This window comes from Haemaphysalis longicornis, unplaced genomic scaffold (assembly GCF_048455015.1).
Source record: "Haemaphysalis longicornis isolate Haplotype H1 unplaced genomic scaffold, Haemaphysalis longicornis Haplotype H1 scaffold_1, whole genome shotgun sequence".
Classification (NCBI taxonomy): Eukaryota; Metazoa; Arthropoda; class Arachnida; order Ixodida; family Ixodidae; genus Haemaphysalis; species Haemaphysalis longicornis.
The window spans coordinates 157,047,431-157,074,626 of NW_027526203.1; the positions used below are offsets into that span (position 1 = coordinate 157,047,431).

Consider the following 27,196-nt stretch of genomic DNA (forward strand, 5'->3'; position numbering starts at 1 on the left):
CTTTTTGTGGTGGAAAAATTGAAAGTCTGTGCATCGGGATAGAGGAATCTGCAAAATTCTGCAGCAACATTGAAAAGACATAAGGCACATGTAACAGTTCATTTATGAAACACTTTCAAGCCCCGATCACACTTAGTTTAATTTAAAACTGAAGGAAGCTGTTGTGGCTGGGCATCGGGATGCTTTGTGCTTTCTTCACCACGATTGTGAGGCACAATGTCAGTGTAGCGACTGTACGACCTTTCTGCATCAACTCAGTTGATCGGCACTGACAGGTTTTTAAGGCCGATGGAAGAAAGTGTTGGAGTCAGGTGTTCCACCCCAGCCCAGAAAGCCAGAGCATCAAAATCTTCACTTGGATTTTCTTGTTTAGAAAGAAGTGGTGCCAAGGCCCAGTCGCTAGACTTGAGTTCTTGGGCAGACTTCAGGTACACTTGCCATGCAGAGGCTAGGGCCAGTGATTCTTCCCCAAGCACAGGAGCAACTCCGAACTCTGCAAAAGGAGAAGCGTTTTTTTTTATGCACCGCTTGGAACTAGTTTTACAGCTCATTAAACTTTGGTGGCACCAGTGGCAAGAAACCATTTTGAGTGCCCATTTCAAACACCAGAGCTTAATGAACTGTAAAATTAGTTCCAAGCGGTGCATAAAAAAAAACTGATTCTCTTATTGCACTCACCAGGGTTCATAGCATTGGAAATCATAAAGATTACTCTTTCATGGCTGACACTGTTTTGTCTGTTGTTCCTCCAAAATGACTAATTATTTCTAATAATCTTGGGAACTAATTGACTGACTCAAAAAATGATGGCACATTTGAAATTAATGGGGGGAAAGCAGCAAGACTGGCAAGTTTCACAGAGTTCACTTGAAAATTAAGATTGTTTTAAGAGCCATATCCCTCCTTACACATTCTTCACAAAGGTGTGCTTGTGATGCCGAGCATCATCTCCCATGCCCACTGTTACCAAACGCGACTGTACCAGTTGGTCTGGCGGGGAACTTGCGGGTGGAGCACAGGCTGGTGTGACGCTAACGACCATGGCCTGTGCAGGGGTCGCCTGAACGTGCTGGCGAATGTCTGCCGCAAACCCCTCGAGCAGATCTTCACCCAGTTCAGCGGCCTAGAGCCTGCCGACGAGGTGAGCAGGGGGGAGGCACTCCTTCTGCCCTGGCTTCCTGGCCAGGACTAGAAAAGGGGAGGCCAACGTTGGCAGTGCGCAGCCGTTGCCGATGGGTTTTCTCTGTGTTGCTTTTCAGGCCGTCAGAGTTTTTCAAACATTGTTTTGGATGTAAGGTTGGCTTTGCTGCATGGCGTTGCTGCATTGTGTGCACCTTCGCATCGGCTTTCCCACACAATGTGGAAGCCTGCAGGGAAAGACCAAACACTGTAAACAGGCACAAAATGGGCATTGAACCAGGGTGTGACTTGGGGTTGTGAGCAGATTCAAGGAATCAGTAGTTTTGCATGGTGCAGGCCATGTAAGCAGGTTATGTAAGCGCACTCAATCCAGCAAGTTCCTCTGAAAGTCAACCGTTTCTTTTTTTTATGAACATCCTTTTGTGTACAGGGTAGTGCTGTGCAATAAAATCTTTTTTCTGTGCTGTGTTTGCTGAAAAATAATTTGTCTTCAGCAGTAAAGGCGCCCTTATATGATACCCTGAGCATGGCTTTTGAAGGACCCCTGCAACTTTTTTTATAGGTACTTTCCTAGCCCTGCATCGGTTCTTTGTGTCATTCAGATACAGACGCAAAAAGTATTATCAGGATGAGTGTGGTAAAAAGAAAGTTATTCAATATTTACGTCTAGAGATACAAGCAAATGCGGCACTGCCTACGTCGCACCCAAAGCTTCCGTATATGACAATGCAGTGCATCCTATGATTGGCTGAGCTTGCAATATTTTGTGCATGTCATTGTATCGACCAATACGAGTATAATAATTCTTTAGCTCTTTTTTTTTTTTTTTCTTAAAGGAAGCATAAAACTTAACTGTGGATAGTAACAAGGGTAGACACTACTGCCCGCTTCGGGTGCTTGTGTGCCCTTTCAAGCCGAGTTATGATGAGCCGCTCTCTATGCTCTCAGCATTGCCCCACGTCTGGCACCTGCGCTTCCTTAAAGGAGTACTGACACGAAATTTCTCGCTTTCAGTTTTAATGCTGTAAAGAATACCTATTGGCCCAGTAATTACGAAAATCGAACCGAAAGCCGCCAGCCGCCAACACAGAATTAATTATAGCACGTTTATTGCAACCAATTTCAAATTTGGTCGCCGCGCGGGAAAATGGCCGTTCGAAGGCCAGCCTGCAAGCGGGCCAGCCTTACGTCACGGTCTCACCCGTGACGTCAGGGACATTTTTCTTTCCTCCATGTGTTCGCCGCATCGTCTGCTACGATTGCACATGGTCCGCCCTCGCCCGCGCAGTCGACATGTCGTCTGAATCGTCAGACTCGGATGAGTCGCTGCCACCCGACAGACAGAACAACTTTATTTGGCCAGGCGATTAGGCCGGCGATGTTTTCGCCGTCGTCCGTTTTTTAATATCACTGCGGCTCGAACCGGCGCAGACCGTGATAGCAACAGCTTGTTGCCACTCTTCTAATCAATCTGATCGCGACAAAGTAGATGTTAGTGTGTTAAAAAATTGTGCTAGGGGTTGTTATCAGCGCTGAATTTAAAAGTGGCGTTCAGATATTTGCCGCGATGGTAAGCCTACGCTGACCGGCAGCGGAGGTTCGGCGCTCCGACCCAGCACTGCCGGCACAGCGGTGCGGCGAGTGGCCGAAAGATGGCGCTCGCCGCAGATAGAATTAAAAACAGGCCGCAGCAGATGTCTTGGTCACTGATCGCCGAAACTGAGATTATTGCCAAAATAAAGCTCCATATGCGAAAAGAGGATGGTAGCGTGGTGAAAAGTTGTGTAAGGGATTGTCATTCGCAGTTGTACAGATACCAGCGATCAAATAGTCGCCACGATACCAACGATACCAAGCCTAAAGTTCCCAACACCCAAGGTGACCCGTGCAACCCCGAGCCCGCTGGCTTGGGCGACAGTTCTAGCGGCTGCCGCGGCGCACGAACGCAGTCCACGTTTAGCGCTGCATGTCGTCGCGTGGAAAATAATGCATCTTGGTGTCGTCGTCGATTTCCTCGGACAGGCTTCCACGAGCAGTACTTCGCATACCGCGAGCTTGCCATACCACAACCAGGGCGAGCTGGGCGACGCGTGCACCGCCGCGTCGCCGCGGTGCCCGTTGACATCGCGCAGTTTTCGGCACCAGTGCAAGGGAATACCATGCGCCGGCCACGAACTGAAGAGCAAAGACGTCGAACACGCAACGTTTACAAGCATTGCTCACACAGCTACGCCCACGTCTCCTGCCCAAACGAATACCACCGACAACAGCAGCGCAGGATATCGTTTCCGGTTCCGAAAACGACTATATGACGTCAGCCTGAACCGGCCAGACACGCAGGCCAATGTTTCGTCGCGCCGAAAGCGATTTCGCTAGTGCTGCCGATTTGTGAAAGCTCGCGGCCTGGGCAATCAAAATCGATTTTAGATGTGATTCCGGCCTCGGATCGCTGCAAAAATTTCTGTGAGGCATCTGTACAAACTACTGAAGCCAATGATATCATTTTTTAGGCATCAAAATTTGGTGTCAGTACTCCTTTAAAATGCATGCCAAATTGTCCATCTGCGTTCCATATGACGATGTCTATGCTCGGTGGGTATCAGCACCGACGCCAGAAGTGGTGAAGTCAGTGAGCGTCGCAAAGCGGGTGGCAGATTCAGTGTTTTCAGTCCATCTCGAGCGTCTCAATGTTTGGGGACATGCTTTTGCACTGGGCAGCACCGTTCTGTTCACTGAAAAACAATCGCCCTTTTACAGCAAAGCTGTTAGGCTCTCGTTGGTCGGAAAATTTCGTGTCGTAAACAAAAAAACCCAGGCAGGACCCAGCAGTTCTCGGGCAAGATGCTGAGCGCATGCGTCAGGACAATCGGGCGTGGAGCATAGTGCTCAGCATTCTCGTAAAGAAAAGCCACAAAACAAGCATTGAAACTGCATGATTGATGATAAGGTGCCGATGAAAACTGGACCCCCTCCCCCCTTGTGTGTTCTAGTAAAGATTAGGCTTGCAGCTGCTCTCAAAAGGGGAGGGGGGAGGACATCATTCGAGGGTTGGTGCATGCGTCGGGCTAGGCAGGACGCAGGAGTTCTCGCCCAAGACGCTGAGCGAATGTGTGAGGACCCAGAATTTTCTGCCAGAGAAGCCGAGTGCAAAAGCTACAAGCCCACCGAGACAACAAGGAACATTTTATACTGTCTTCTATCAGCATGTGTAGTGGTTTACAACAGCTGCGCTGGACATCCACTTTCGCAGGGCAAAATCACGTCCATTTTTTTCCTCTAGCAGCAATCGGCTGTCGTGAGACAAATTCAACCAAGCTATTTTTGTTGGAAAGCTGTTACCAAGGACAACTGCAGTTATATAGTGATGCATTCCTTGGCCTGCGTCGGGGAGATCGCGACTGTGTGATAGCTTTTTAACGAGCTGTAGCCTAATTTCTTGTAGTATTAGCACGATGGGGCTCATCTGCAAGAGCAGTTTGCGATGAACAACTGTTATCACTGCCAGAATTTCTGAAAAGGGATAAAAACTACACACACACACACATAGATACTCGTTGACGCCCAGGCATTTATGCCAAGTTCTTGAACCTTACCGCGTTGCTGGAACGACTGGGTGGTTAATGCACCAGGCCTTGCTTTTGAAGGTTGGTAGTTCAACCCTGCAGAGGCTGCTTTCTTTCTTTACTTTTTTTTTTTTTGGTGGGAGAATCTCAAAAGTTTTTTTTTTTAAACAAGTATCTGCGACTGTTTCTCGCTCTTCTGTGGATCCACAAGTGGAGCCACAGTAGTAAGGCAGTGCACACACTTTACACTTAGAATCACTCTGGGCATTCTTCAAGATTAACAATGCATGGCTCAAACCATTGGCACAAGGAGCAGAGGAGGGAGCTGTAGAATCGGGCCATCGAATGACGCGTTTGGTGCTATGAGCACCCTTTCTGTTAACCAAAGATACCTTGAAGAGTATGGTAGAGTTCAGAAAAGTAACCCTAGCAGCACGCATAAACATAGCGATGGGCAGGTGACTTCCGAGCTTTTTGCTTTCTACTCGTCGGTGCTGTATGGGCACGGTTGTTGCGGTGCCGCCGAGCGGCGCCGTCAAGAAGTGTGGAAAGGAGCTTTCCAAGACAGACAACCATGATAAAACTTCCGGAACACGGCATTTTTCGCTGCCCTCATTGGTTCCGCAATGTGTCGTCATCGGGAAGAGTGGAAAGCGAGCAGCAGTTTCTGGTTTTTGAGAGTGAACAACTTTCAATTTAAAAATGGAATAACTCCTTTCATTTCGGCACAGATCTTGATAACTCTTTTTGCGTCTATCTCTACATGACATTAAGAACAGACAAAAGTACCATAAAGAAAAACGTTGCAGGGATCCTGTAAGGGCAAAAAAAAAATTAATAGTGCTGATGATAAAGTTGTTTTCATGTTGAACCAAAGGGTTTATAAGAAAAACATTTTATTGTGCTTGTACAGTGGAATCTCGGTCATACGAATCTCAAGGGGCGGCAAAAATATTCGTATCACCCGAAAATTCGTATCATCAGAAAACGAGAAAAAATGGAATAGTTCCGCGCATGTGACAGGCGGCGGCAACATGGCGTCGGCTGTTGCCGTGAAGAGGTGCAAGTAGACCTGTGCGCCGCCGCGCCACGCCGCCGCGCCACGCCGCCGCCGCCGCCTGTTTTGGTCGCGCCGTCTGCGCCGCCGCCGAAGTCGCGGGAATGAGCACGCCGCCGCCGCCGCCGGGCAAATTTTTCGGCGCGCCGCCGGCCCCGCGCCCCGCCTATTATGCGACTCTTCTGAACAACGAAGGAGTATGAAAGTAAAATACGTCGCTTCGCTGGAAGTTGTCGTTTCTCCCTCTGCAAGAAATGCCTCTCTCAGCGGTGCTGTTCGTCTGGAAATAATCGCGATCCACCATGCATAAACGGATGATTTGTACTTTCAGCCTGGAATCAGTCATTCTGCTGCTCTTGTGAGGAGACTTCTAGTCCCCTTCCTTCTCCTCCTTCTCCGAATACCTTTTCTTCCCGGCCCGTCCGCCCCGCACCAAGCCTCTTGCATGCGTCCCGCGACCTTGTTAACAAAGGATAAATGCGTGATTGCCTACCGTCTCGACGCGCTTGACTCGGAATCCTCTTGAAGCACCCCAGCTTTTCCCTCTGCCACGCAAGCACGACATCTTTCTTGTTTTATCCGCTTTCTCAGAAACTCTAAAATGACCAGGCACCCATGTTACTCCAGGCACCCATGGTTAAATAGGCACACCCGACTCTCTCTCTGTCAATAGCCCTCTTTCTTTCTTCTCCAAAGGGAAGTAGGATGGAGGACAGGAGCGAACGCAAACTTCAGCCCCTCAAGCCGTATATTTCTACTGTACAAACATGACCAAAAGTGTTTGACCACCTTCCTTCTTAATAAAGGCCGGTCTCTTGGCGTATTAATAACATCGTCATCCAACGGGGATACAAGTATATACTGAAAGGAAAATAAAACACTAACACAAAAGATGCGGTCTCAGAGCGACTGACAAGAATAAATTCGGATGAAAGAGAACGACCGAAGTGCACAAGTCTCCAAAATCAGTGCGCCAGCTCCTCCCACCACTCGTCGATTCTCTCAAGGGGACAAGCGGCTAGCATCGAAGAATATATGAAACCCCATAATCAGCACGGGAACAGTGCACAAGAAACCGCCGCAGTAGCGCGCAAGCTTGAATGGGCAGCGTCATTACGGGAAGAGTGCACGGGAAGTGGGTCAATAAATGAACTGTCCAGGTACGCAGGAAGGGTCAGTGAAAGCGCAGCTAGGACCCCCAGAACTGTGAGCCTGACATAAGCATTCACAACTCATTAACGTCAGCAATGCAATACTTAAACGAATGTGAAACACAAAATTGGAAGGAAATTCTAATACCCGCATAACTTCAGACAACCAATGTCGTATTTGAGCACTGTGATAAAATAGCGTCCCAGAGGGCAGAGGAGCGTACGTCATGCTGCCCTTTCTCACTGGAGGCCAGTTAACTAGACGATTTGGAGAATAAGAATTCAGAAATAATGGTGAAAGGTGCCATAAGAAAATCTACAGAAATTTAGAGGGTTGTCTACGAATGCATTCTTACTCCTCTTGCCTTCATTGCGAGTTCTTTACAGCCGAATTAGGCTATCCCAAACAGAGCTTCGACGAGCAATGTCCACACTCCGCAAGAAAGCTATGATTTTGAAACGTAAAAGTTGTATAATAATAGCGCGTGCTGCGTGACGTGTACGTGATTAATTGTGGGGTTTAGCGCACCGAAGCTACACATGAGCTATGAGAGAGAGAGAGCGAGACAGAGAGAATACATTTCGTCAGCACAAAAATTGCGGAGTAGTGTCCTCATTTCAGGACCCCATTCGTGGTGCCAGCTGCGACGGCCATTTCCACCAACCGAAGCTGGTCGTCCGCACTGGATCAAAATTAATCCGAAGCGCCTCATAATAGCCCACGTGTTTTTTGACACCTGTGATAAAAAAACCCCATGGGCTATAGAGGCGCGCTATAGTGGGGGGCTCCGGATTAATTTTGATCCCCTGTGGATTTTTACCGTGCGCCAACATCTCAACACAATGGGATTTTCGCTTTTCCACTCAATCTGAAAAGCAGCCACCGTGGCTGTGATGGGTGAACCCCGGAAACGGAAAAAATGGTCCCATACTCTAGTCGACGTGTTTCCCTTCAAGTTAGATTTGAACTTTTTTTCGCTTTTGATTTTATCCCTTTGCGTTTTAGCCAAAGGGTTGAGGAATAGATGGAATGCTTTAATATTCCTATAGGGGCAGAAATTAACGCCACTGGAGGCTAAAACCTAACAAACCAAATTGGGTCGACAGACGGACGGTTTGATGGATGGATGGATGAATGGATGGGTGGATGCATGGATGGATGGTATAGTGCTGAGCATCGATAAAAAAATTCAATGCAAGTGGTTGGATTAAAACCACACAAACAACAATTGCGAAGCCAGGAAGCCTGGAACCGTCGGTTTAGTAGCTTAGTCGGACACAGCTAGCCTCTCAGTGTCTGGAATGTCATAGAAGCTCTACGCTGCGAGGTTTCATCAGTATCGGTGAAAATTGAACTAGCCGTGGGAGCTCCACCAAAGAAGCGCACAGCGTCGTCCCAGGTCTAGGCCATTTCGGTGTACGGACATATCGGTGTACGGACGTTTCGGTGCACGGAATTTCCTTGCGCGAACATTTCGGCGACCGTATTATCGGGTGCTTGTTTGCTTGAAACAGCCGTTATATTTTTATTTTCGCTTAACATGGGTTTTGGACAACAATCTAGGGCAGCGATTGCCTTTTAATATTGATGTCGTGTTCGCGATTTTTTGCCAGGTATTTTTAGAAACTGAACATTTTTGTATTTTTCTTTAATAACTAGTTCAGAGAAAATCTGTTTTGCAGCCAGCTGATTAAATTCTTCTGCACATGTTTTTTTTTTTAATTTACGGCAAGACGTTATTTATATTCGCTCTTTTTTGGGGCATGCTAATCAGCAAAGACAATTTAGCCGATGTTTTCGATGGCTAACGCATTCTTTATGTATTTTTTTCTAAATAAAATGCACACTCTCACAATCCTCAACTTTACAAACATATTGTTGCCCCTAAAAATGCAGACAATCTTATGAAAAGTTTATTTAGGCTGCGCTGTCATGTTTAAATGAATTTGGAGACACTGTTCTCGCCAGCTTTTTTTTTTTACGGACAAGTTTAGGATATTGTCGCGGAGGAAGAACGGGCCTTTTGAAAACAGCTGCAGGTTCTATATCTCATCAATGCTGATCAAGCGCGTACAGGTTGTGCGTACAAATACCACCAATTCGGTTCGGTCAAACACCAACCTCCGTTTTAGCTTTACATGCTTACTTTCATTTCCTTTTAATTCTCCAAGCCCCCCCTCCCCCTCCGTCTGTCTGTAAGTTTTAACCTTCCCAGACTTCTTTTTCAGTAATATTATGGTTATTATGTTCAATTTCCCGCGGAAATCTTACAGGCAAAGGGGCCATCACCTTCTCCAAAGAGTCACCGCATTGATGCAAGAAAAAGCGATACATTCGGCGTGAGCTCACACGACCTCTAGTGCACAACAAAAAGCCACCCGAAAAGCCGCTGAGGACACAATGACCAGGATCATTGGCGCCTGTCGCCCCCATCGAGGAACAAGCTCGTTGGCTGCATTCTTCCGCGCGTCGCGGCCACACGGAAGGCGCCCCTCTCCAGGAATCACTCTTTCCTTTCAGTCGCCCCACCTACAATTAACTCTTCAAGTCGCGCATATCATGGACACCGCAGACATTTCTCCTTTTCTTCCATTGTAAGAGGGGAAAATTTTGAATAGGCTGGTTTTGCGAGAGCCGCGACAGTCGTATTCACGTTTTCGATGCCCAGTTTACACTTTGAAGAAACACAAGTGACACCCCCCTCTACCTACCAAGGGGGCTGGTCTAAGCACTTAGCCCTCCCCACCCCCACCCGTTTAGCCACTCCACCGTGCGATCAATGGCTAGTTTTCGAGTAGAACCAACACCGAATGCAAGAATAAATCGATAGAGAAAATTATGAATTATTAAAATGGTTGCACGCGCGCTTAAGCTAGATCGTTTCCTTTCTTTCTTTCTTTTCGCCGTGGTTTGGCGGACGGGGAAGGGGGGGGGGGGAGATAGGAAGCGACTAAAAGCAGCAGCGTCATGCAGCGGTGGGTGAAGTGAAATCAAAGCCTTTCGGTAACACTTGAATTAAAATATTAGAGTTGTTCACATGAATGCTGAAATAAAAATGGCAGAAGGGAAGTAAATGAACAACGTTAATTTTTAACATTTAATTTCGAAATTGGGTTTTAGGCGCTAATTCTCTCGAACGTAAAATTATATCGTCTGACGAAACGAAAGTATTAAAGCTAAAATGTTTAAAGAAATGCCTCGGACATCCCGTGCACCGAAATGTCCGCACCGAGACGTGCTGCACCGAATTGTCCTACACATGTCCGGATCCCCCACGGTTTTTGCATATTTTCTTTTCCCCCAAATCCCCCCCTCTCTCTCTCTCTCTCTCTCTCTCTCTCTCTCTCTCTCTCTCTCTCTCTCCACCACCACCACCGCCACCACCACCACCACCACCACCACCCGCTATTCCGCGCCGCGCCGCCGCCGATCCGGGGACCCCCGCGCCGTTTCACGCCGCCGCCGGAGGTGGGAACACCGGCGCGCCGCCGCCGGCGATTTCTGACCGGCGCACAGGTCTAGGTGCAAGTAGCTTCAGCGACCGCTTATAACCTTTCGTTAAAACGCAGAAGGTGTAAACAAAATTGCTCATGCGGGAAAGAGCTCACAAAGTGGGAGAAAACTGCTCTATAAAATATCATCCGCGCCAAATATGCGCCGCGGAGGTGGCACAGCCAGATGCTGCGAGCGCTTCGAAATTGCCGCCATGAGGCACACGTCTCCCCATTGGCGCAAGTCATGATGCTCCTCCCACTGCCGTTCGCGGCAACGTTGGCGGCAACCGAGGCTGAGCACGGCCGGGCTAGGGCGGCGGCGCACGCCGCTGTGTCGATACCAAAGCGCGCACGCCGCCAGCTCTAGCCCGGCCGTGGGCAGAGGCTGGCGCCGGGATGCCGGCCCGAATCGTCAACGCGGGCGTGAAAATAATACGCGAGCAACGCCGACGCGCACGAATCGCTTGCGGTTCGGAAAATGACGCCCGACGCGCGCGGCAGTGGGAGGGTGCGCTCAACGCACCGGACAGCCCGGTGGCCCCGCCGGAGACGTTTAGGCCTAACACCCCAGCAGATATTGAATGGGCGCTTTCACTATCGGCGCGGAGAATGTTTTATAGTACCGTTTTCACCAACATTATAAGCTCCTTTACCGCTCAAGCAACTTCGTGCGTGCCTTGAGCGATATTTTAGAGAGCGCTTGGAAGCGGTCGCTCGAGCTCCCGACACCACTTCGCGGCCGAAGCCGCCGCCATGTTGCCGCCGCCGGGCGCGGCGCGTGCAGGTGGTTGCGCGGCAGGGTCAGCGCGCCTGTGGCGTGCGCGGCGCGCGTTTTCGCAAACAGAAAACGCTCCATGCGGTTCACGCTCAATGCTTTTGTGCCCGCGCGCAACTAAGGCCGCACGGCCGCACCAACACTCCCGCCTCCCGAGTGCCGTCCACGCCGCAGTCGTCTGCTCGCGGCTCGCGTGTTCGTATCACCCGCACCGGAGTCGTAAATGCGCACGGATCATCCGAATTTTTTTACATTGCATACGATGCATTTTCGCCGGGGAATTTTAAAAATTCGTATCACAACGAAATTCGTATCAACCGAATTCGTATCACCGAGATTCCACTGTAGCTGCATTTTTAACACAACTTGAAAATGTCTGCACAATAGCGAAGCAAGTTGTTTCAATTTTTGCAGTGTTATGCCAATTTTCAATGTGCTCTGAAGTTGTTCTTGATTTTCTCCTCAGCATGGGTATGAAGCAGGTGTAGGGGTCTGGGGCGTCAGATCTATATGCTTAGGTGCACCAGCAAAATCACTGGCCTTTTGCTGGCACTCAGCTCGTCTTGCTTTAATGGGCTCATGAAACAGTTCTGAGAGGCTGCTTACTGAGCGTGCATGGCTGATAGAGCATGTCGCTGAAAGATACTTCAACAAGGTAAAAATTTAGGCTGGTTGGTACATATTCAAAAATAGCAAAAAACAGCGCAAAGGACAGAACAAGGAAGAACAATGGGACGAAGCGCTTTGCCCCGTTGTTCTTCCTTGTCCCGTGCTTTGCGCTGTTTTTTGCTATTCATTTCGCAGAAGTGAGTGAGAATTAGTACTTGCTAGATATGTAACAAGTAGGGGTGTGCGAATATTCGAAACTTCGAATATTCGATTCGAATTTTTTGGTATTCGATTCGATTCGAATGACACTTTTATGGTTCGAAATATTCGAACCACCCAAAACTAAAAAAAAAAAAAAATTCAGAGCGTGTCTCAGCAGCAAAGTGGCGAAGCATATACACGGCGAACGGTACGTGCTTTCGCAGACTGTATCGGTGTTTTCTGCTCGCGAAAACGCTCTGCGCACGCCCAATGCGCGCTGACACCGCCGGGAAACCACCCCCACGCTGCGCGCGGCGCGGCCGGCGGCGTCAACATGGCGTAGGCTCCAGCCGCGAAGTGGCGCGGGCGCTCGAGCAACCGTTTCTAACCGCTCTTTAAAATGCGGCTCAAGGGAGACACGAAGTTGCTTGTGGGGTAAAGGAGCTGATAATGCATGCGAAAACGGTACTATAAAACATCACCCGCGCCGCTAGAAAGCGCCCGTAAAATATTTGCCGGGGTGCTAAGCCTAACCGTCTCCGGCGGAGCCAAGCCGGCTGTCTCGATCTCATCGCAAGTAGTCAGGCTCCTCCATTCTGCCGCGCCCGTCGTGCGTCATTTTCTGACCGAGGTAGGCGCTACCGCGGGCGCGAAATCGTCGATGCGGGCGTGAAAATACGGTGCTCGAAGAGCCGAGGCGAGCGAATCGCGTGCGAAAATGAACCATGCGGTTCACGCTTGACTGTTGCGGCGTGTAGCGAGCTTGGGCACAGCGAGTGAGGAGACGAGCGCCGAGCTTTATGTGCTCCAGAAAGGACTGCTTTGCGACATGGGGGTTAAAAAAAGCAGAAAAAATCACGAATTTCTTCACGCGAAAGTAAGAGAAGAAATAAACGAAAACTTTTTTCAGCGCTCAATTTTTTGGTCTGTGTTGGTTCATACGAATTTCGGATGATACGAATATTTTTCGCAGTCCCGCAAGATTAGTATCATCGAGATTTTACTGTATCAGCGCGCGGCAATGTGCACGGGCTCGGGCATGCCAGCCACTAGTGTCTCAAGTGAGCGGCTACTTTCGGTATCTGGCGGAGTCGTGACGAGCAGGAGGTTGTCACTGCTCCCCGAACATGTCGAGCAGTTAACCTTTCTCCATGTTAACATTTAAGTGAGTTCAGACCTTAACCTGTTGAGAGCAATGGTATTGTGTAATTTCTAATTTTACTTTGTATGATTTGTTGTGCAATAAAGTTGCAGTTTTTGTGTCTCTAGATGGTGAAAACTTAAATTTTACAAAAAACAATAAGTATTTGTATTCGAAAAATATTCGAAAAATATTCGATTCAATTCGAACTTTGTTTTTATTATTCGAATTCGCTTTGAAATTAAAAAATTGATATTCGCACACCCCTAGTAACAAGTTTTCCCAAATTAATGTAAATGGTTTTAAAAAATTAACAAATTAGAGCAGGAAAAAGAAGGCACTTCAAAAGAAATCAACGGAATCGGTTGCTGATTCTCTTGTTTTGCACAGAAAGGTTTCTTGCGAGCTATGTTGAGGCAGGCTAGTGGGTTTTCTTTTTTTCCTTTGCATTCATGCAGGCAAAGAAGTACATGCTGCGTTGGCCTGGCTCAGTCGGAGACATCCATTTTGTGGGTGCTGAGACTGTCGGCCATTGGTTTCCGATTTGCCAGCCTGAAAATAGTTTTGGGTGTTGTGTTTTTTTTTCTTGTATCATGCGCTAATGCGCCAGGGTTTGGTGTCATCTTGAGCATGTTCACTGCGTTCTGGGTCACCGGTGGGTCGTGGCCTGTGCTCCTCCTATGCCGCAGCAAAGTTACAAGCATACATCTGCTTGCAGATGCGATAACTTCATCACACTTGAACGCAGTGATACGGTTCTTGTTGTATGACGTTATAAATCGCCAGAAAAATATTTTTCTGGGATTAAATGCCGCAACCCACCGGTGACCCACACTCGAGAACACTCGGTGATGTGCTGCCATGTGGGGTTTGAAAGTGCAGCTAACGTGTATTTATATATTTATTGCATTAGACGTGGGGTGGCACTATTGTTTTCAAGGAGCAGAGTGGCGGCCTGTTTCTCTGTTGTGCTGTTCGCCAGCATTTTGCCGCAGTTTTTTAAATGCGTTTCATTTGTATTTCCTGCTGCTCGCAAACATTTTAGCATTTTGAAAAATAAACGTGCCAAGTGCCTGCAAGAATGATTGCAGCACCATCTCTTTTGGAGCAAATGAAACAGGCAAAGGCACGTGACCCACGCCATACCTGGGAGATATGCTGAATGGCCCACTGGTGGGTCACTCAGCAAGTAAAACAGGACCTATAGAAGGCATGCCACAGTGAACAATTAAGTGAGGCTTTGGAACTTCCTCTCAGTTCCTTGACTTTAGGCTACACCTCCAGCCCTGAGGACGTTGTAGTTGGGGGTGTTGTAGTCTCGCTGCGAGCTCCCAAAGCACGTTGGCCGCTGCTCGTAATGCAGTGAACCTTGTTGGCCGTTTTTCACAGCTGAGCTAGCTGGCACATTGTGTGTGGTTGCTTGTGAAAGGGCTCTGCTCGGTGGGCCTGTCTGTTTTCCCCGGACGCCTGTGCAATGGCTGCTGCCGCCGTGCCCCCTGTGTGCAGGGCTCCGGAGATGTCAAGTACCACCTGGGCATGAGCCACGAGCGTCTCAACCGGGTTTCCAACCGCAACATCAAGCTGGCTGTCTGTGCCAACCCCTCGCACCTCGAAGGTGGGCCACTCTCTCTTCTTCCTGCCTCTTCGAGGGAATTCTTCATTGGCTGTGGTGAACATTTGGTTCACTGGCTGATCGTATGCTTCTGTACTTGGTATGCCCTCCTACTGGGACACATTTGACCTTTGTTAATTTCATCTCACTTAGTTAAATCTTGTTGCTCACTACAACCAAATTAAGTTGTTCTGTCAGGGTTTCAAGCTTTGATGGTAGTCAAATTAAGAAGAGTCAAGAAGGTCCAGTCCAAAAGTCTTGAGCAAACTTCAAATCAACATCTGGAACTTCTTCCTGTGCACCGCATGGCAAATTCTGGGCCATTACCACTCTCTCAAGAAGAAAAAATATTTATGTACTATTCCAGCTTTGAAACACACTTGGCACATTGGCCTTGGCACAGACACCATGCGATGTGTGGTTAGGTGTGGCACCAAGCTGGGCTTGTGGGAAGTTGGCAAGGGGCCACAGACGCTTTAGATAAAGCCTTGCATGTAAGCTCCTTCTTCCTTGAAACAATTTTCATCCTGTAAGGCAGCAGCAAATGCACGCACTGCCCACTGAAGCTTCAAAAACCATGATGCTCATTACCCTTCCTAGGAGCCTCCTTGCCCACCCTGCTTGTTTCAGCAAAAAGCAAGTGCTGTGTACGAAGAGGTTGCATTGCGCAGAGCGTTTCATCTGCCGACGCTCTTTTCTCTGCAGGTGTGGATCCGGTGGTGCAGGGCAAGACCAGAGCGGAGCAGTTCTACCGGGGTGACACTCAGGGCAAGAAGGTGCGTTCACTAGTTGTGATCCCCGGAAGGTGATTATTGTTTCGCTTAGGAAAGGGGGCCGAGCCGAGTGAGTTGGTGTTAGTTTGTAATGGAAGGTTTTTATGGTATGTGCGATACTCGTGAATGGTCTGAGCCCAAAGACACGGGTTCGATTCCCGGCAGCGGCGGCCGCTTTTCCGATGGAGGCAAAAAGCAAAAACACCAGTGCGTACGCGATTTTTGGCACACGTTAAAGATCCCCAGGTGGTCAAAATTAATTCGGAGCCGTCCACTACAGTGTGCCTCATAACCTGTGTAGTTCATCAACTTGTGAATGGTGTAATCAATCACCTTGTGAATGGTGTGGGACGTTGGTAAAACAGTGCTACACTAAGGTTGTTTGGGCTGTAATTGTTCCTGAGGCCCTGCTCAAGGCAGTGCATGCTAAGAAAAAGATTTTTGAATGATTTATTTGAGCTGCCAAATCAGGGGAAGGGAAAGGTGGTAGAATGTACGACAAGAGTTGTTCTGCCCGAATCAAGTGCAATAACTAACAAGTACATGTCACCTGAATTGTACTGAAGAACTTCCTTTGTCACCTTTTTGCCAAATGCCTCTCGCTTTGTAAGAGAAGTGGAGCAGGTTGGCACGTAGGCAGGGATTCTATTTATATTAAGTTACCTAACTGTTGGCCTAATTACATGGGGTGCAAATCAAGTATATTTAGGGGAAATTCCCAAGGCCAATTAAGGGGGGACGCGGCTTTCAACTTCGGAAAAATGACCAAAACATCGTTTTTTTTAAACCCACATATTCGGCTTCTATGTTTCCTATTCTGTGCGTCTGCAAAGTTTTTACGCTGAAAAGCGTCGCAAAGTGGCATAAAAAAATACTTTTGTCAGGTGCGGTGACAAACTATCAGCGCAAAAGGGCGAAAAAACGGCAATTTTCGGAGCGCTCTATCTCCGCAACGGTGCCACCGGGCGCGGCCATTTTGATATGGTTAGATCGGCCGAGCGATCGTCTTTCCGGTTCCGCTCGTCTCTTGTATCTTCGTTCATTCACAAACGCACAAACGGCAGAAAAGAAACGACGCACAAACGAAGCTAGAAATAGATGCTGAAGCGCTATTGGTCCTCCGGTCGGGGCGCAGAACAGCGACCCTCCTGATTGGATGTCGCGGGCGCAACGCAAGATGGCGGCCGCCTGAGCTGCGTAGCGAGCGGATTGAGTTCATTTTCGCCGCTTCGCTCGGCCCAGTTTCTGTTCAATCTGTGGTATTCAACACGCACGTTATCGCGATGGGAATGCCAGAGATAACGAGCCAGATTACGGAAAGTTGTGTGGCTCGAAAGGCGGAGGTCATCGAACGCTTCGTGGTGCGCGTGACTCTACCGTCGCCAGACCTTGGAGGGTGACGGGATGTGCGCGCTTGCGAAAGCGGTTCGTGAAGTGAACTTTTAGTCGGATTTGCGATGTTTACACGCTTAGTTATTGCTGTGTTTTGTCTGTGGGCTCGCTAGCCTTGATAAAGAAACGGTCGACGCGTCAAACGCTGCGGCGCGCACGGCATAGCCGACGCGCATTGGAGCATCACATGACTGGCCAACCGGTTACGATTGAACGCCAGTAGTTGTAATTAATGCCTGCGACGTTAGATTTAATCTTAAAAGCGACCTGACCAGCCATATCAGGTATAATCAAAGTTCGATATGTCGCGGTAAGCGTGCGCTGCGATGCGCGCGAGCCATATCGCCTTTCTTGCGCTACGTTTCCCGTGCACTTGTAATTTTCATGCAAACAGGTTTGAGTTAATAATATAGGAATAAAAATATGCTCTCTGCGTTAAAAATGTACGTTACTGTGGCAGCATTTAACAGTGATTTTTTTAGGGAAATTATTGATACCATTGCTTAGGGCATACTGGCTGTGCTGCGAGAAATATTGGATGCCTTGAATGTCAAAAGTAGTAAAAAAATATGCTCTTGCATTGAAGTTGGGAGTTATGCAGAATACTCTACCAAGCTTCAAAGTAGCTCATTTTCATCCTTGTGGTATGCAAACTTTTGGCAATGAACAACTGCACGTATGAGTACTAAGTTGCTGTGCCAGGCAAGATAAAACATAAAAAAAGCCAAAAATGTTCAAATTTAAGTAAAAAAAATGCTTAACTTGTTGCCATGGTGACAACACTGCAAAAGGAGGTTGTCCAGTGCGATACAGCCAACCAGCTAACCTACTTTGCATTGAAAGCCCATTGAAACCCATCTTCCCCTCCGTTTGGTTTGCAAAGGGGGTATGTACTCTTCACGGAGGAGCTGAAAATGATGTTTTCTGGAAAGAGAAAGGCTGTAAAAGGCACTCCAATTTCAATGCAAGGCCTTCCAGAAGCCCCATGTTCAAAAGGACATGAAAGGCTGCAACCGTGGCGACTTTTGATGAGTGAAACCTATGTTGCAACTTCGGAAGCCGTTTTCTCAAAACAGTTTTTTTTGCCACCTATGTCGCTTGTACCAGGGATTTCTTCGTGACCACTGGGTCTATTTTGATTCCGTTTCTTGCATTACATTCCTTGATGAACAGTTCAGGTCGTGACACTTTTGGTTTTCCAGATTTGTTTTTTGTGACTTTTTTATTCGAATAGTCGTTCACAATCAACATGCCTGTTGCACATTAACCTCTAAAAAAATGAAAACTAAAAAATATGGTTTTGTAAAAAAAAAATTCTAAAACTGTCACGACCTCGCCCATTCATTTGGGAATGCAAAGCACTTCGAACAAGTTTTCTATCGTGTTTTATAAGTCGCTCAAGCTCGGTACAAGCGGAACAGAAAGAAAATTTAATAAATAAAAAAGTTATCAAAATATTATCTTGAAATTTTGATGGTGTTATTACAGAAGCATTTCCAGTTGCTGTGCCAATTTTCATCAAAATCCACTCAGAAATAAAAAAGTTGATTTTGAAAGCCACGTCCCCCCTTAAGTTTCTCCGGAAAAAAATTTGATGATCTATTCCCCCTCACGTTTCAAATGGCTAGCCTCCTGGTTAGTTAGTTAGGTAGAACGACTGCCCTAGATAGGTATTAGTCCTGGGTTTGAGTCAACTGCAGTGCTCCAGAAAAAGCTTTATAGCTTTCCTTTGTAGCCGTGCGGCTGCATTTGTGGTGGATGTCAAATTTTCCTTTTTATGCCCTCTGTGCAGGTTGGATCTATGTATAGCTGGTGTTTCAGCCTTTTCAGTTTTTGTTTTAAAGTAACTTGGCATAATTTTTTACTTTGTTTATTTCGAAAGCATATGTTCAGTTTTTTTATTGGTGAATATGTCGGTGTATGTGGAGCGAAACTTGTTCTAGGCTTTTACTTGTGGCAAGTATGTAATGTGGTTGTAGCATTGCTGCTAGCATAGGATGACAGGCATCAAAATTGTGCGTCTAGTCATCATACTGGGGCAAAAACGCAGGAGGATGAACGCACAAGTACGAGTGAGCGAGATATTGAGTTCATTCACACAGTGTTTGCACATTTCGCTTCCAGTAAAGTGGAAATTACTTCCTCTGATTATATCATATACAGTTAAACCTCGTTATAACGAGAAGGGCTATAACGAAATAATGGATATAACGAGCAAATCGTAATTCCCCTTGAAAGTCCCCATAGAAACCAATGTATTTAAAACCTCGTTTTAACGAGGTAAAATTTCCCCGTTACGGGATATAACGAACAAATTTCGTTGAGAAATCAAATTTTGAGCTAATTTTACAACAGTGCGCAACACGGATTTGAGACAGTGCGTGACGCGGCAACTGTATTAGCAGTTCAAAACTCCCGCCACGCGCGCGAAGCTGGCTGGCGCGCCATGCGGATGCTGCGCCCGCGAAGCCCCCACCCTCCTCTCGCTGCGCACGGCATGCAGACAATGGGGCCCTTCGATTAACAGTGTTGGACTCACCGAGGGCTCCCCGAGAAGCAGTTCGACGTTCGATTTTCCCACGTATCCCTATGGCTTCGGGGAATCCGCGGACGGCGCGCGCGGTTGCGTCGCCTTCCTCTCCCCCCCCCCCCCCCCCTCCTCTTTTCGTATCGCCGGCGTCGCTGCGTAGTTGTGTGTGCGTGGGTTTTGGCATATCTTTTATCGTACTGCCGGCGTGATTACAACAACGCGAGTGCGACAGGCGGGAAGCGAAAGCCAAAGACTATCACGCTTGAACAGAACACGGCTATGATAAAAGCCGTCGCGTAGGGCGCGAAGGAAGGTGCACCCCGTCAAGGTGGCAAAGAGACTTTGACTTGTGGACGAGTACGCTGTCCACCATCGTGCATCATGAGTCGCGGCGCCCCTTCAATTTCGTTATAACGAGGTTTAACTGTATACTCGTGTGAGGGCCGCACTTTCTTTTCTAGAGGCTCGTGGTGGCGGGCTGACACTTTGTACTGTTTCCGCAGCTGTAGCAGAGTGCAAGAGGGGCTCCAATGACATGTCATAAACGCTCTTATTCTCGCTCAGTTTTGCTTTTGCTCTTGTTGCTCCTAAAAGGTCCCACCAGTCGGCAGCATCCAAGATACTATTGTGCTCACTGCCGCCCATGGAGTTTAAAGTTCCCATCACTTCGAAACTTTCTACAAGTGTCAAATGACACTGCACGTCACGCACTGTAAATCCACTCACAAACTTGTTGCCTCGATGCCCTTTTTAGTTGCCCCAATGGGGTCTTTTCGGGATCAAGAATTTGATCATGAAAAGATTCCTAATATTTCCAAAGCATTTTGAAGTTTAAAAATGCAAATGGGCAGTTGTTTCTATAAACTCGGATACACGAACATATGCTTTGTTGAAAATGTCGAAATGGACCGCTGAAATACTCAAAATATATTCTTTTGCAATGAATTAGAACTAGTTGGGCAGCGGATGTGTCGCACTTCAAGTGCTGATGATTGACCACCTCGAAACAAGAACTGGCTTTTCTGCTAGCGGTGGTGGGCTTTCCCGCAATGCACCAGTGATGTGCGGCCAAATGCAAGAGCAGGGTATTTTGGAAGAGTGCCTCTCATCACCTTGGCATTGGGCCAACTTTGCCCTTGTAGTAGTAGTTGTTTTAATAATAACTTTATTTGGCCCAAAAGTTGTAGTGATTGCACCACTGAGTTGTTCACTCAGTCATCTAGATAGAGTGAACAACTTCTGGAATTTCCACACCTTGATAACGTGGTGGCGCTCCAGCTGCCCTGATCGGAAAACTCAGCTGTGTACTGACAGTCCTAGCCAGGTTCTCTTCTAATCAGACGGTACCCAAAGTTGATCTTTTTATTTACCTCTCTTCCCATACGAAATATCGAAAAGATGGTCATCTTGTCTCAATTTGTACTCCCAGAAACCACCATGCAGCTTTCGTAAGGAAAATGCATTGACACTGGGAAGCTAGTTTGCCGACCAGCGTGCGGGTTTATTATCACCAAGTTGCATCAGGCATGACCTTTCTGAACGTTCTTGCTTGTGCGTGCAGTGCAAGGGCATTGCTGAAGTAAAATCCGTGCGCTTTTATGTAGGGAAAGCAAAACCCAAGAGCAGAAGGTTGAACGGTGTAGGTGATACCATAGCACCACGAAAGCAAACCTGAGAGAGTTCAGAAATCCACCAGGTTAATTTGCGTGCTTTGCATTGCCCTGTATACAGAGCTTCTTTCCTGGAACTGACATGAGAGTTCATGGAACTTGCATTTACATTTATTTTTCGTAACAGTTCAATTATTTATAATTATGTAGCTCGTACAGTTGTGCCCTAATTACCCTAATCACAGTGAAGCATTTGTTCTGGAGGTCACCACATGGGGTGAAAGCTGCCCTCATGTAAAATGTAATGCCATCAATGAGGTTAGAAGCAGCAGGATAGCTTCTTTGTGCTGTTTCATGGCCCCAGAAAATTTCGCAAACCTTTTCAAATGAGCCCCTTATTAGGGGTGAAGCCCCTTAGGGCCTCGGGCTGTCGGCGTCTCCTGTCGTCCATCAGGTAAATCAGAGGCATTTCCCGAGCTTCCCTAGCCATGCTCTGGACGGGCTGGGAAACCAATTCTCAAGATCCTGAGCTATAGCTGGACAAGGCTGAGAGAAGCGCAGTGGCCAAGGGTCACGGAAGGATGTAAACCATCACAGAGCTTAACTCGCACTAAATCTCCTATGCATGCCCACTGCTGAGGAATTTCTTAGAATCAAATCCGGACATTCGTCGATCGTTTTGAGTGGGCGTTCCACCTTATACGGATTCTCCGTACGGCTGCAGTTACAGCACCTTCCTCCCGGCTTCGTTGTGTAGCAACCTTGAGGGCGTAACTACCAAGACCGTGTTCCTATAGAAAAAGTGCTGCCACAAGCGGGTGCCCGTTCTGCTTCTGCAGTGCAGCCCCACACATGGGGGACGCCGTAGCTGCTGGATGCCGTCTGATCAGCGGCGCCGCCCCCTGGCAGTAGCCTTTGTCCCCAAACGAAACTTGAGCAGCAGTGTCATGACCAGAAAAGCATTGAAGGACTCTGATGCTATATAACGCTGTGGCATTTGTGCTGCAATAGCGCATTTAAGCGGGGCTTTATCCTTTACTCAACATATACTGGGAGTGCCCGAAGGCGTTATGGAAGGGTGTTACAGCTTTGTAAATAAATTTCATTCACAGAGGACACATGAGACCCGATTCCACTCATTTGTTGTTGTAACAAAAAATAAATTGGCAAAGATGCAATGTTTTTGAGAGGGAGATCCCTGCAGATGGCCCACCCAAAACGGCATGTAGCGGCCAGGAAAGGGAGGGGCTGTCCAAGAAAGGCAGACAGGGCAGCAAGCAACCCGTCTTTCTTGTGCAGGTGATGAGCATCCTGCTGCACGGAGATGCAGCCTTTGCCGGGCAGGGGGTGGTGTACGAGACGTTCCACCTGAGTGACCTGCCTGACTACTCCACCCACGGCACCATTCACATCGTGGTCAACAACCAGGCAAGGCAGCGCTCTCTGGGCTGGGGGGGGGGCTGTCGCCACTCGGGACACTCGATGAGCCAAGCACTGCAGCGTCACTTGGGGCATCAAGTGGCAAACTGGTTTGAGTTTTTTGGGTGCAGCTCCAGTGGGGTTGCGTAACAGGTCTCCTCCCCCACCTCTGAACAGGCGGTGGGTCTTAGCCCTCGGGTATGGGCACTTGCCCCACATCTCTGTGGGGTGGAACAAAACCTTGCCATCTCTCCCTATTGGGGTGAAGGTGGGGGAGGAAGAAGTAGTGCACAACACTCAGGTTTACCATTACTAGCATCACTGACACTGCAGGGAAGCTTCACATGAGCAAACTTTAGGAGACTTCACAAAGTTTGCTTATGGGAAGCTTTGAACCGATATCATGGAAAGGGGGCCATTTTGACCTTGTTTAGATTATTGCGGAGACCCTTATTGTGTGCATCATCCTTAACCAGGATATACTGGGGATTCCTGGAGGATTGAAGGAAGAAGTTGACGACCCCACAATCATTTTTCTCTTTGATCCCCCCCATCTTATGCATTTCATACCTGATGGGTAGCTTTGAGGCTTTACCGTAATTATTCGATTCTAACATCACTTTTTTTTTTTCAGAAAAATTCTTCCTAAAATCGCATGCACTTATAGAATAGAGTACCAGCTAAAACAGTGCTAATGATTGCTTATTATTGACATGGCAGGGCAACCTAATCCCACATTCGTGCAAGCAAAGCATCGAAAATTGCACGACTTGCAGCAAGTGAAAAAAAAAAAAGAAACGAGGTTTACCATTTTGCGCGAATAAAGCACCTACTGCATGCAATGCAGGGAAGTGCAAAAAAAAAAAAAAAAAAGACGTGCACGGGAGGCAGCTTTAACCTACCAGTCAGTGGGGGGCTAGGAGCCATAGTAATAAATGAAGTTCTTGCACCCACAAATTGCTCGAAACCAACTGCAACAGCAGCAATCTTGGTGGAATTTCTCTTTAATCAGCTTTGCTGCCTCTGAAGGGTCACATGAAAAGGAGGGAGGGGAGAATGTATTGGCAGATTGGCAGTAGCTTGTAGGTAATGTTCCACCGGGTGAACTTTTAAAAACCACCTATAAAGGCACTGTAATGCATGTAGGGGATGAAAATCTGCCAGAGTCAGTTCGTGCAAAGGAATCAAGGAGCCAGTGTCAGAAGGAAGGTTAATTTTATATCAGGGTTGGGCAGTATTGAAAGTGCGTACGTAGTAACCCTGTCACATGAGAAATCTAGTGACACTGACAGCACCGTTTCCACTCACTGACATTGACACTGACAGCACTGTCTGCACACTGACAGCACCGTTTGCACTCGGGTCAAACAGCATTTGGTGATGGAGTGAGTTTGGGATGCTCACTTGTTTTAGCTTTTACACCAAATGTGCACCATGACGGAGAATAATGCACAAGGACCACAGAAAACTGTGCTGTCCTCATACGTACATTTATTAAAATCAGATTCTTTTTATCGAAAACATTTGTCAAATGGTATTTCTTCAATTAAACATAAGAGATAGTAGTCCAGCCTGCTTATAATGAACACATTGGGAAACGGAAATCAGTTTGTAATGGCCATTTTTCACTATATCTGGACTTATTAAAATAAAGACAATATAAAAACTATTACAAAGGCGCTAGCTACGCGCAGATGCTGTACCGTCATTACCTCAACTATGGTGCACCCCTTATTTGATTACTCTTGACATTTTTGTACAAAAGTAAAAAGTAAATACACAGTTTCACCATCGAATCACTTTTGTCGTTGTACACGTCTTGTAATGACTTCTTGCCAGAACATACCTTTTCGTCCTTTGTACTATCCATTGTAATTCGTTTTGTCCACTTATCGCGAGAGCGTTCGCATTGCAAATTTATGCTTATGGTCTCCCTAAGGCCGCGGCAAAAACATCAATGGAAAGGAATGAGGCAGGTATGATAATAACAAGATAGCGAACCACCGAACCAACACTGCTTATTCAAAGAATGCCAAGTTTTGTGCCCTCCTTTTTTTCCGGAGTTCCTCGGCGGGAGCGGGTCACTGCATACATGGACAACATGGGCCCTGCATACATGGACAAATTTTTTTTATTCTCGAACATTTTGTACGTAGCAAAATAGGGGCACGGCCTCAATGAAACTTCCTTTTCGCGGTCGATGTGCCGGCACTCGGCAAGGAGCATGCGAATGCAGGAACAGCGGTGAGGGTCGCTACGGAACAGGCACCAGCAGTGAACGCAATGAGGGGTAGGTCATGTTTCTCGGAGCAATGCTCAGAGCAATGCTCGGATTGCGTCTTGCAGTGAAGCGTCCCGCTTCTCCACGGTACCAACATGGTGACCGTGTGCTGTGGGTCAGGAGCTCTAGTAACGCTTGGTGGCGGACTAGTTGGTTGAGCATTGTTTGTAGGACTGGAAAGGACACATACACTTGACGTCAAGGCTCTGTTCTATTCTCAGTTCGTTTAAGCTCTGTCCAACTTTTACGGCCAACTTTTTACTTTTAGAATTTGGTGCATTTTGAGTGAGTTTTATGCGTTATATCTTTGCTGTGCCTGCAAAATTTTTTGTTAAAAGTAGACTTAATGCATTGCAAGGTTACAAATGGTAAGGGAAAATGGAGATTTGTTTGTTATAGCCGAGATTTTGTTAAGACAGATTTCGCTATCAGTGGGCTATATTGTATACACCTCTTAATCCGAGATGGCCCCCGTAATGGGCACCATAAGGCGTCTCAGTATTGGTGTGTGAGAGTTGCATTGTTGTAGTGGTATTGAAAATAATATATCATCGAGTATTTCTTTCAATATACACCTTGCTTCAACCAAATGGGACTGTAATCAGTTTACTTTCACATGAGTTTCATGCCAGTTTTATTAATGCTCGTTAGGCTTTTTCGCGCAGTTGGGATGTCATGGGAGGGTGGCAGTGCAAGGTTGTGAGCCAGGCAGTCAAGCCAGTTTCTATTTGTAACAATCCTAAATTTTCGCGTGTTCATAAAACAACTAAACTCTTTGAACCTGAAAATACTCAACAAGTGGAAACAGTTTCAAAACTTTAAACTCCTAATTGACCTGCCTTCGGGCAAGCCCATTCAATTGGAGGCCCAAATATATTAGTCTCCTTAGCAGATTGTAACTGCATAACGAGGCTAAATTTTTAACCAACCGGTGGAGTATTGGCTTTCCACAAATTTTTGAGGTGGTTGTTGAGTTGTGTTGTCAGCCTTTTTTGCTGAGTGCTGTAAAATTTTGACGCTCAAGATTAATTCTGTTTTATCTCGCTTGTACGTAAAGCTCGAGACAACCAAGCTCGTTGAAGTGGGGAAAGTGCGCCGTGCATGGATTGGGGTGGGAGGCGAGTGCTTTCAAGGAGAGCTGTCGCAGATTGGCTTCACGACGGACCCGCGGGTGGCACGCTCGTCCCCGTACTGCACGGACGTGGCGCGGGTGGTGAACGCGCCCATCTTCCACGTGAATGCCGATGACCCCGAGGCGGTGGTGCACGTGTCCACGGTGGCTGCCGAGTGGCGCAGCCGCTACGGCAAGGACTGCGTCATCGACCTGGTGAGCACTTTCGCCTTGAATGGCCCTCTGTTGCTGCAAGATTGTCCTTCCTGATCACATGGGTCTAGGGATGCATACTTGTGTGCGCATTTTTAAACAGTTTTGCCACAAGGTAAGATGAGTCCTTAGCTGCATGGTTTTACCGTGGCTATTACAGTTCGACCCTGCATGCTTTGTCACCTTGTTGTTGGCTTAGAATTTCATTTCATTTCGTGGCTGCTTCCAGTCTAGCTGCTCTGTATCTGTGACGCTCCTTATGTCGCCCATTTTGGGGCTGTCGGTCATTTCAAAGTCTTGGGCCTTGCGAGCTCACTGTTGCGTGCACAAGTCTGCCAGCTTTTTCACAACATCACAGTTATTTGTGAGCCCCCGTTTGGGATGCTTGCAATGTTATGTCACTGGCCAGCAAAACCATGGCCAAGTGTTGCTCACCCACTTTGATCTTGATGGGCTTGGTCTTTTGAGCCTCGCATCCTTGCGTAGTGTGGCACAGTGCGTTGGCATTCTCAACGCTGGCAAATGTGTGTTGAGTACCACCAGATTTACTTGATATAGGAGTTGCGAAATTCCCAATAGGCCCCATACATCAAAAAGTGGCCCTACGAGTGTCCACTGTTTTGGATTTTCCTGTACAGTAGCGCCATCTATTGGTGACAAAACAAACTATACAACATGGTTCGCCGCTTGACGACCTGGGCGAAAAATATTTGGGTGCTTACACAAATTTGTTGTGCCAAAGGAGCCCAATGTGTACAACCACACAAGCGTTTTATATGCATTTGAACCAAGAGTAGTAAAAAAATGCGACCGTGTGTTCAGTGAGATGCGTTGTCACCTGCGCATTGTCGTCTGCTGCGCGTCATCTGTGGTCTTCCGGCAGCAAAAAAAGAGTTAAAAATTCGCTTTGGCGGCTTTACGCAAGCTCTAAAGGATTATCTAGAGCCACTTGATAAGCTACTGGATTAGTTTTAGCATTCATTGTTATGTAGACCGAGCGAGAACTGCAAATTTAGCACTTCAAGGGACACTGAAGTGAATTTGTCAAGCTCCCGTTCTTGCGTGCATTGCGTAAACTGGCTCAAATTAACATGCTTTTCACCGTTTATCCGGTTGATAAGTT

General features: G+C 47.4%; 1 protein-coding gene across 1 annotated transcript in view; it reads left to right on the forward strand.

Annotated features, from left to right (window-relative positions):
* Positions 1 to 27,196, forward strand: part of LOC144138370 (2-oxoglutarate dehydrogenase complex component E1-like) — a 110,882-nt gene that overhangs the window by 35,130 nt on the left and 48,556 nt on the right. Inside the window, exons 7-11 of the mRNA XM_077670622.1 lie at positions 1,054 to 1,141; positions 14,639 to 14,747; positions 15,450 to 15,520; positions 22,349 to 22,477; positions 25,897 to 26,076. Coding sequence (XP_077526748.1) covers positions 1,054 to 1,141; positions 14,639 to 14,747; positions 15,450 to 15,520; positions 22,349 to 22,477; positions 25,897 to 26,076 — 577 coding nt within the window. The remainder of the gene's footprint in view (positions 1 to 1,053; positions 1,142 to 14,638; positions 14,748 to 15,449; positions 15,521 to 22,348; positions 22,478 to 25,896; positions 26,077 to 27,196) is intronic.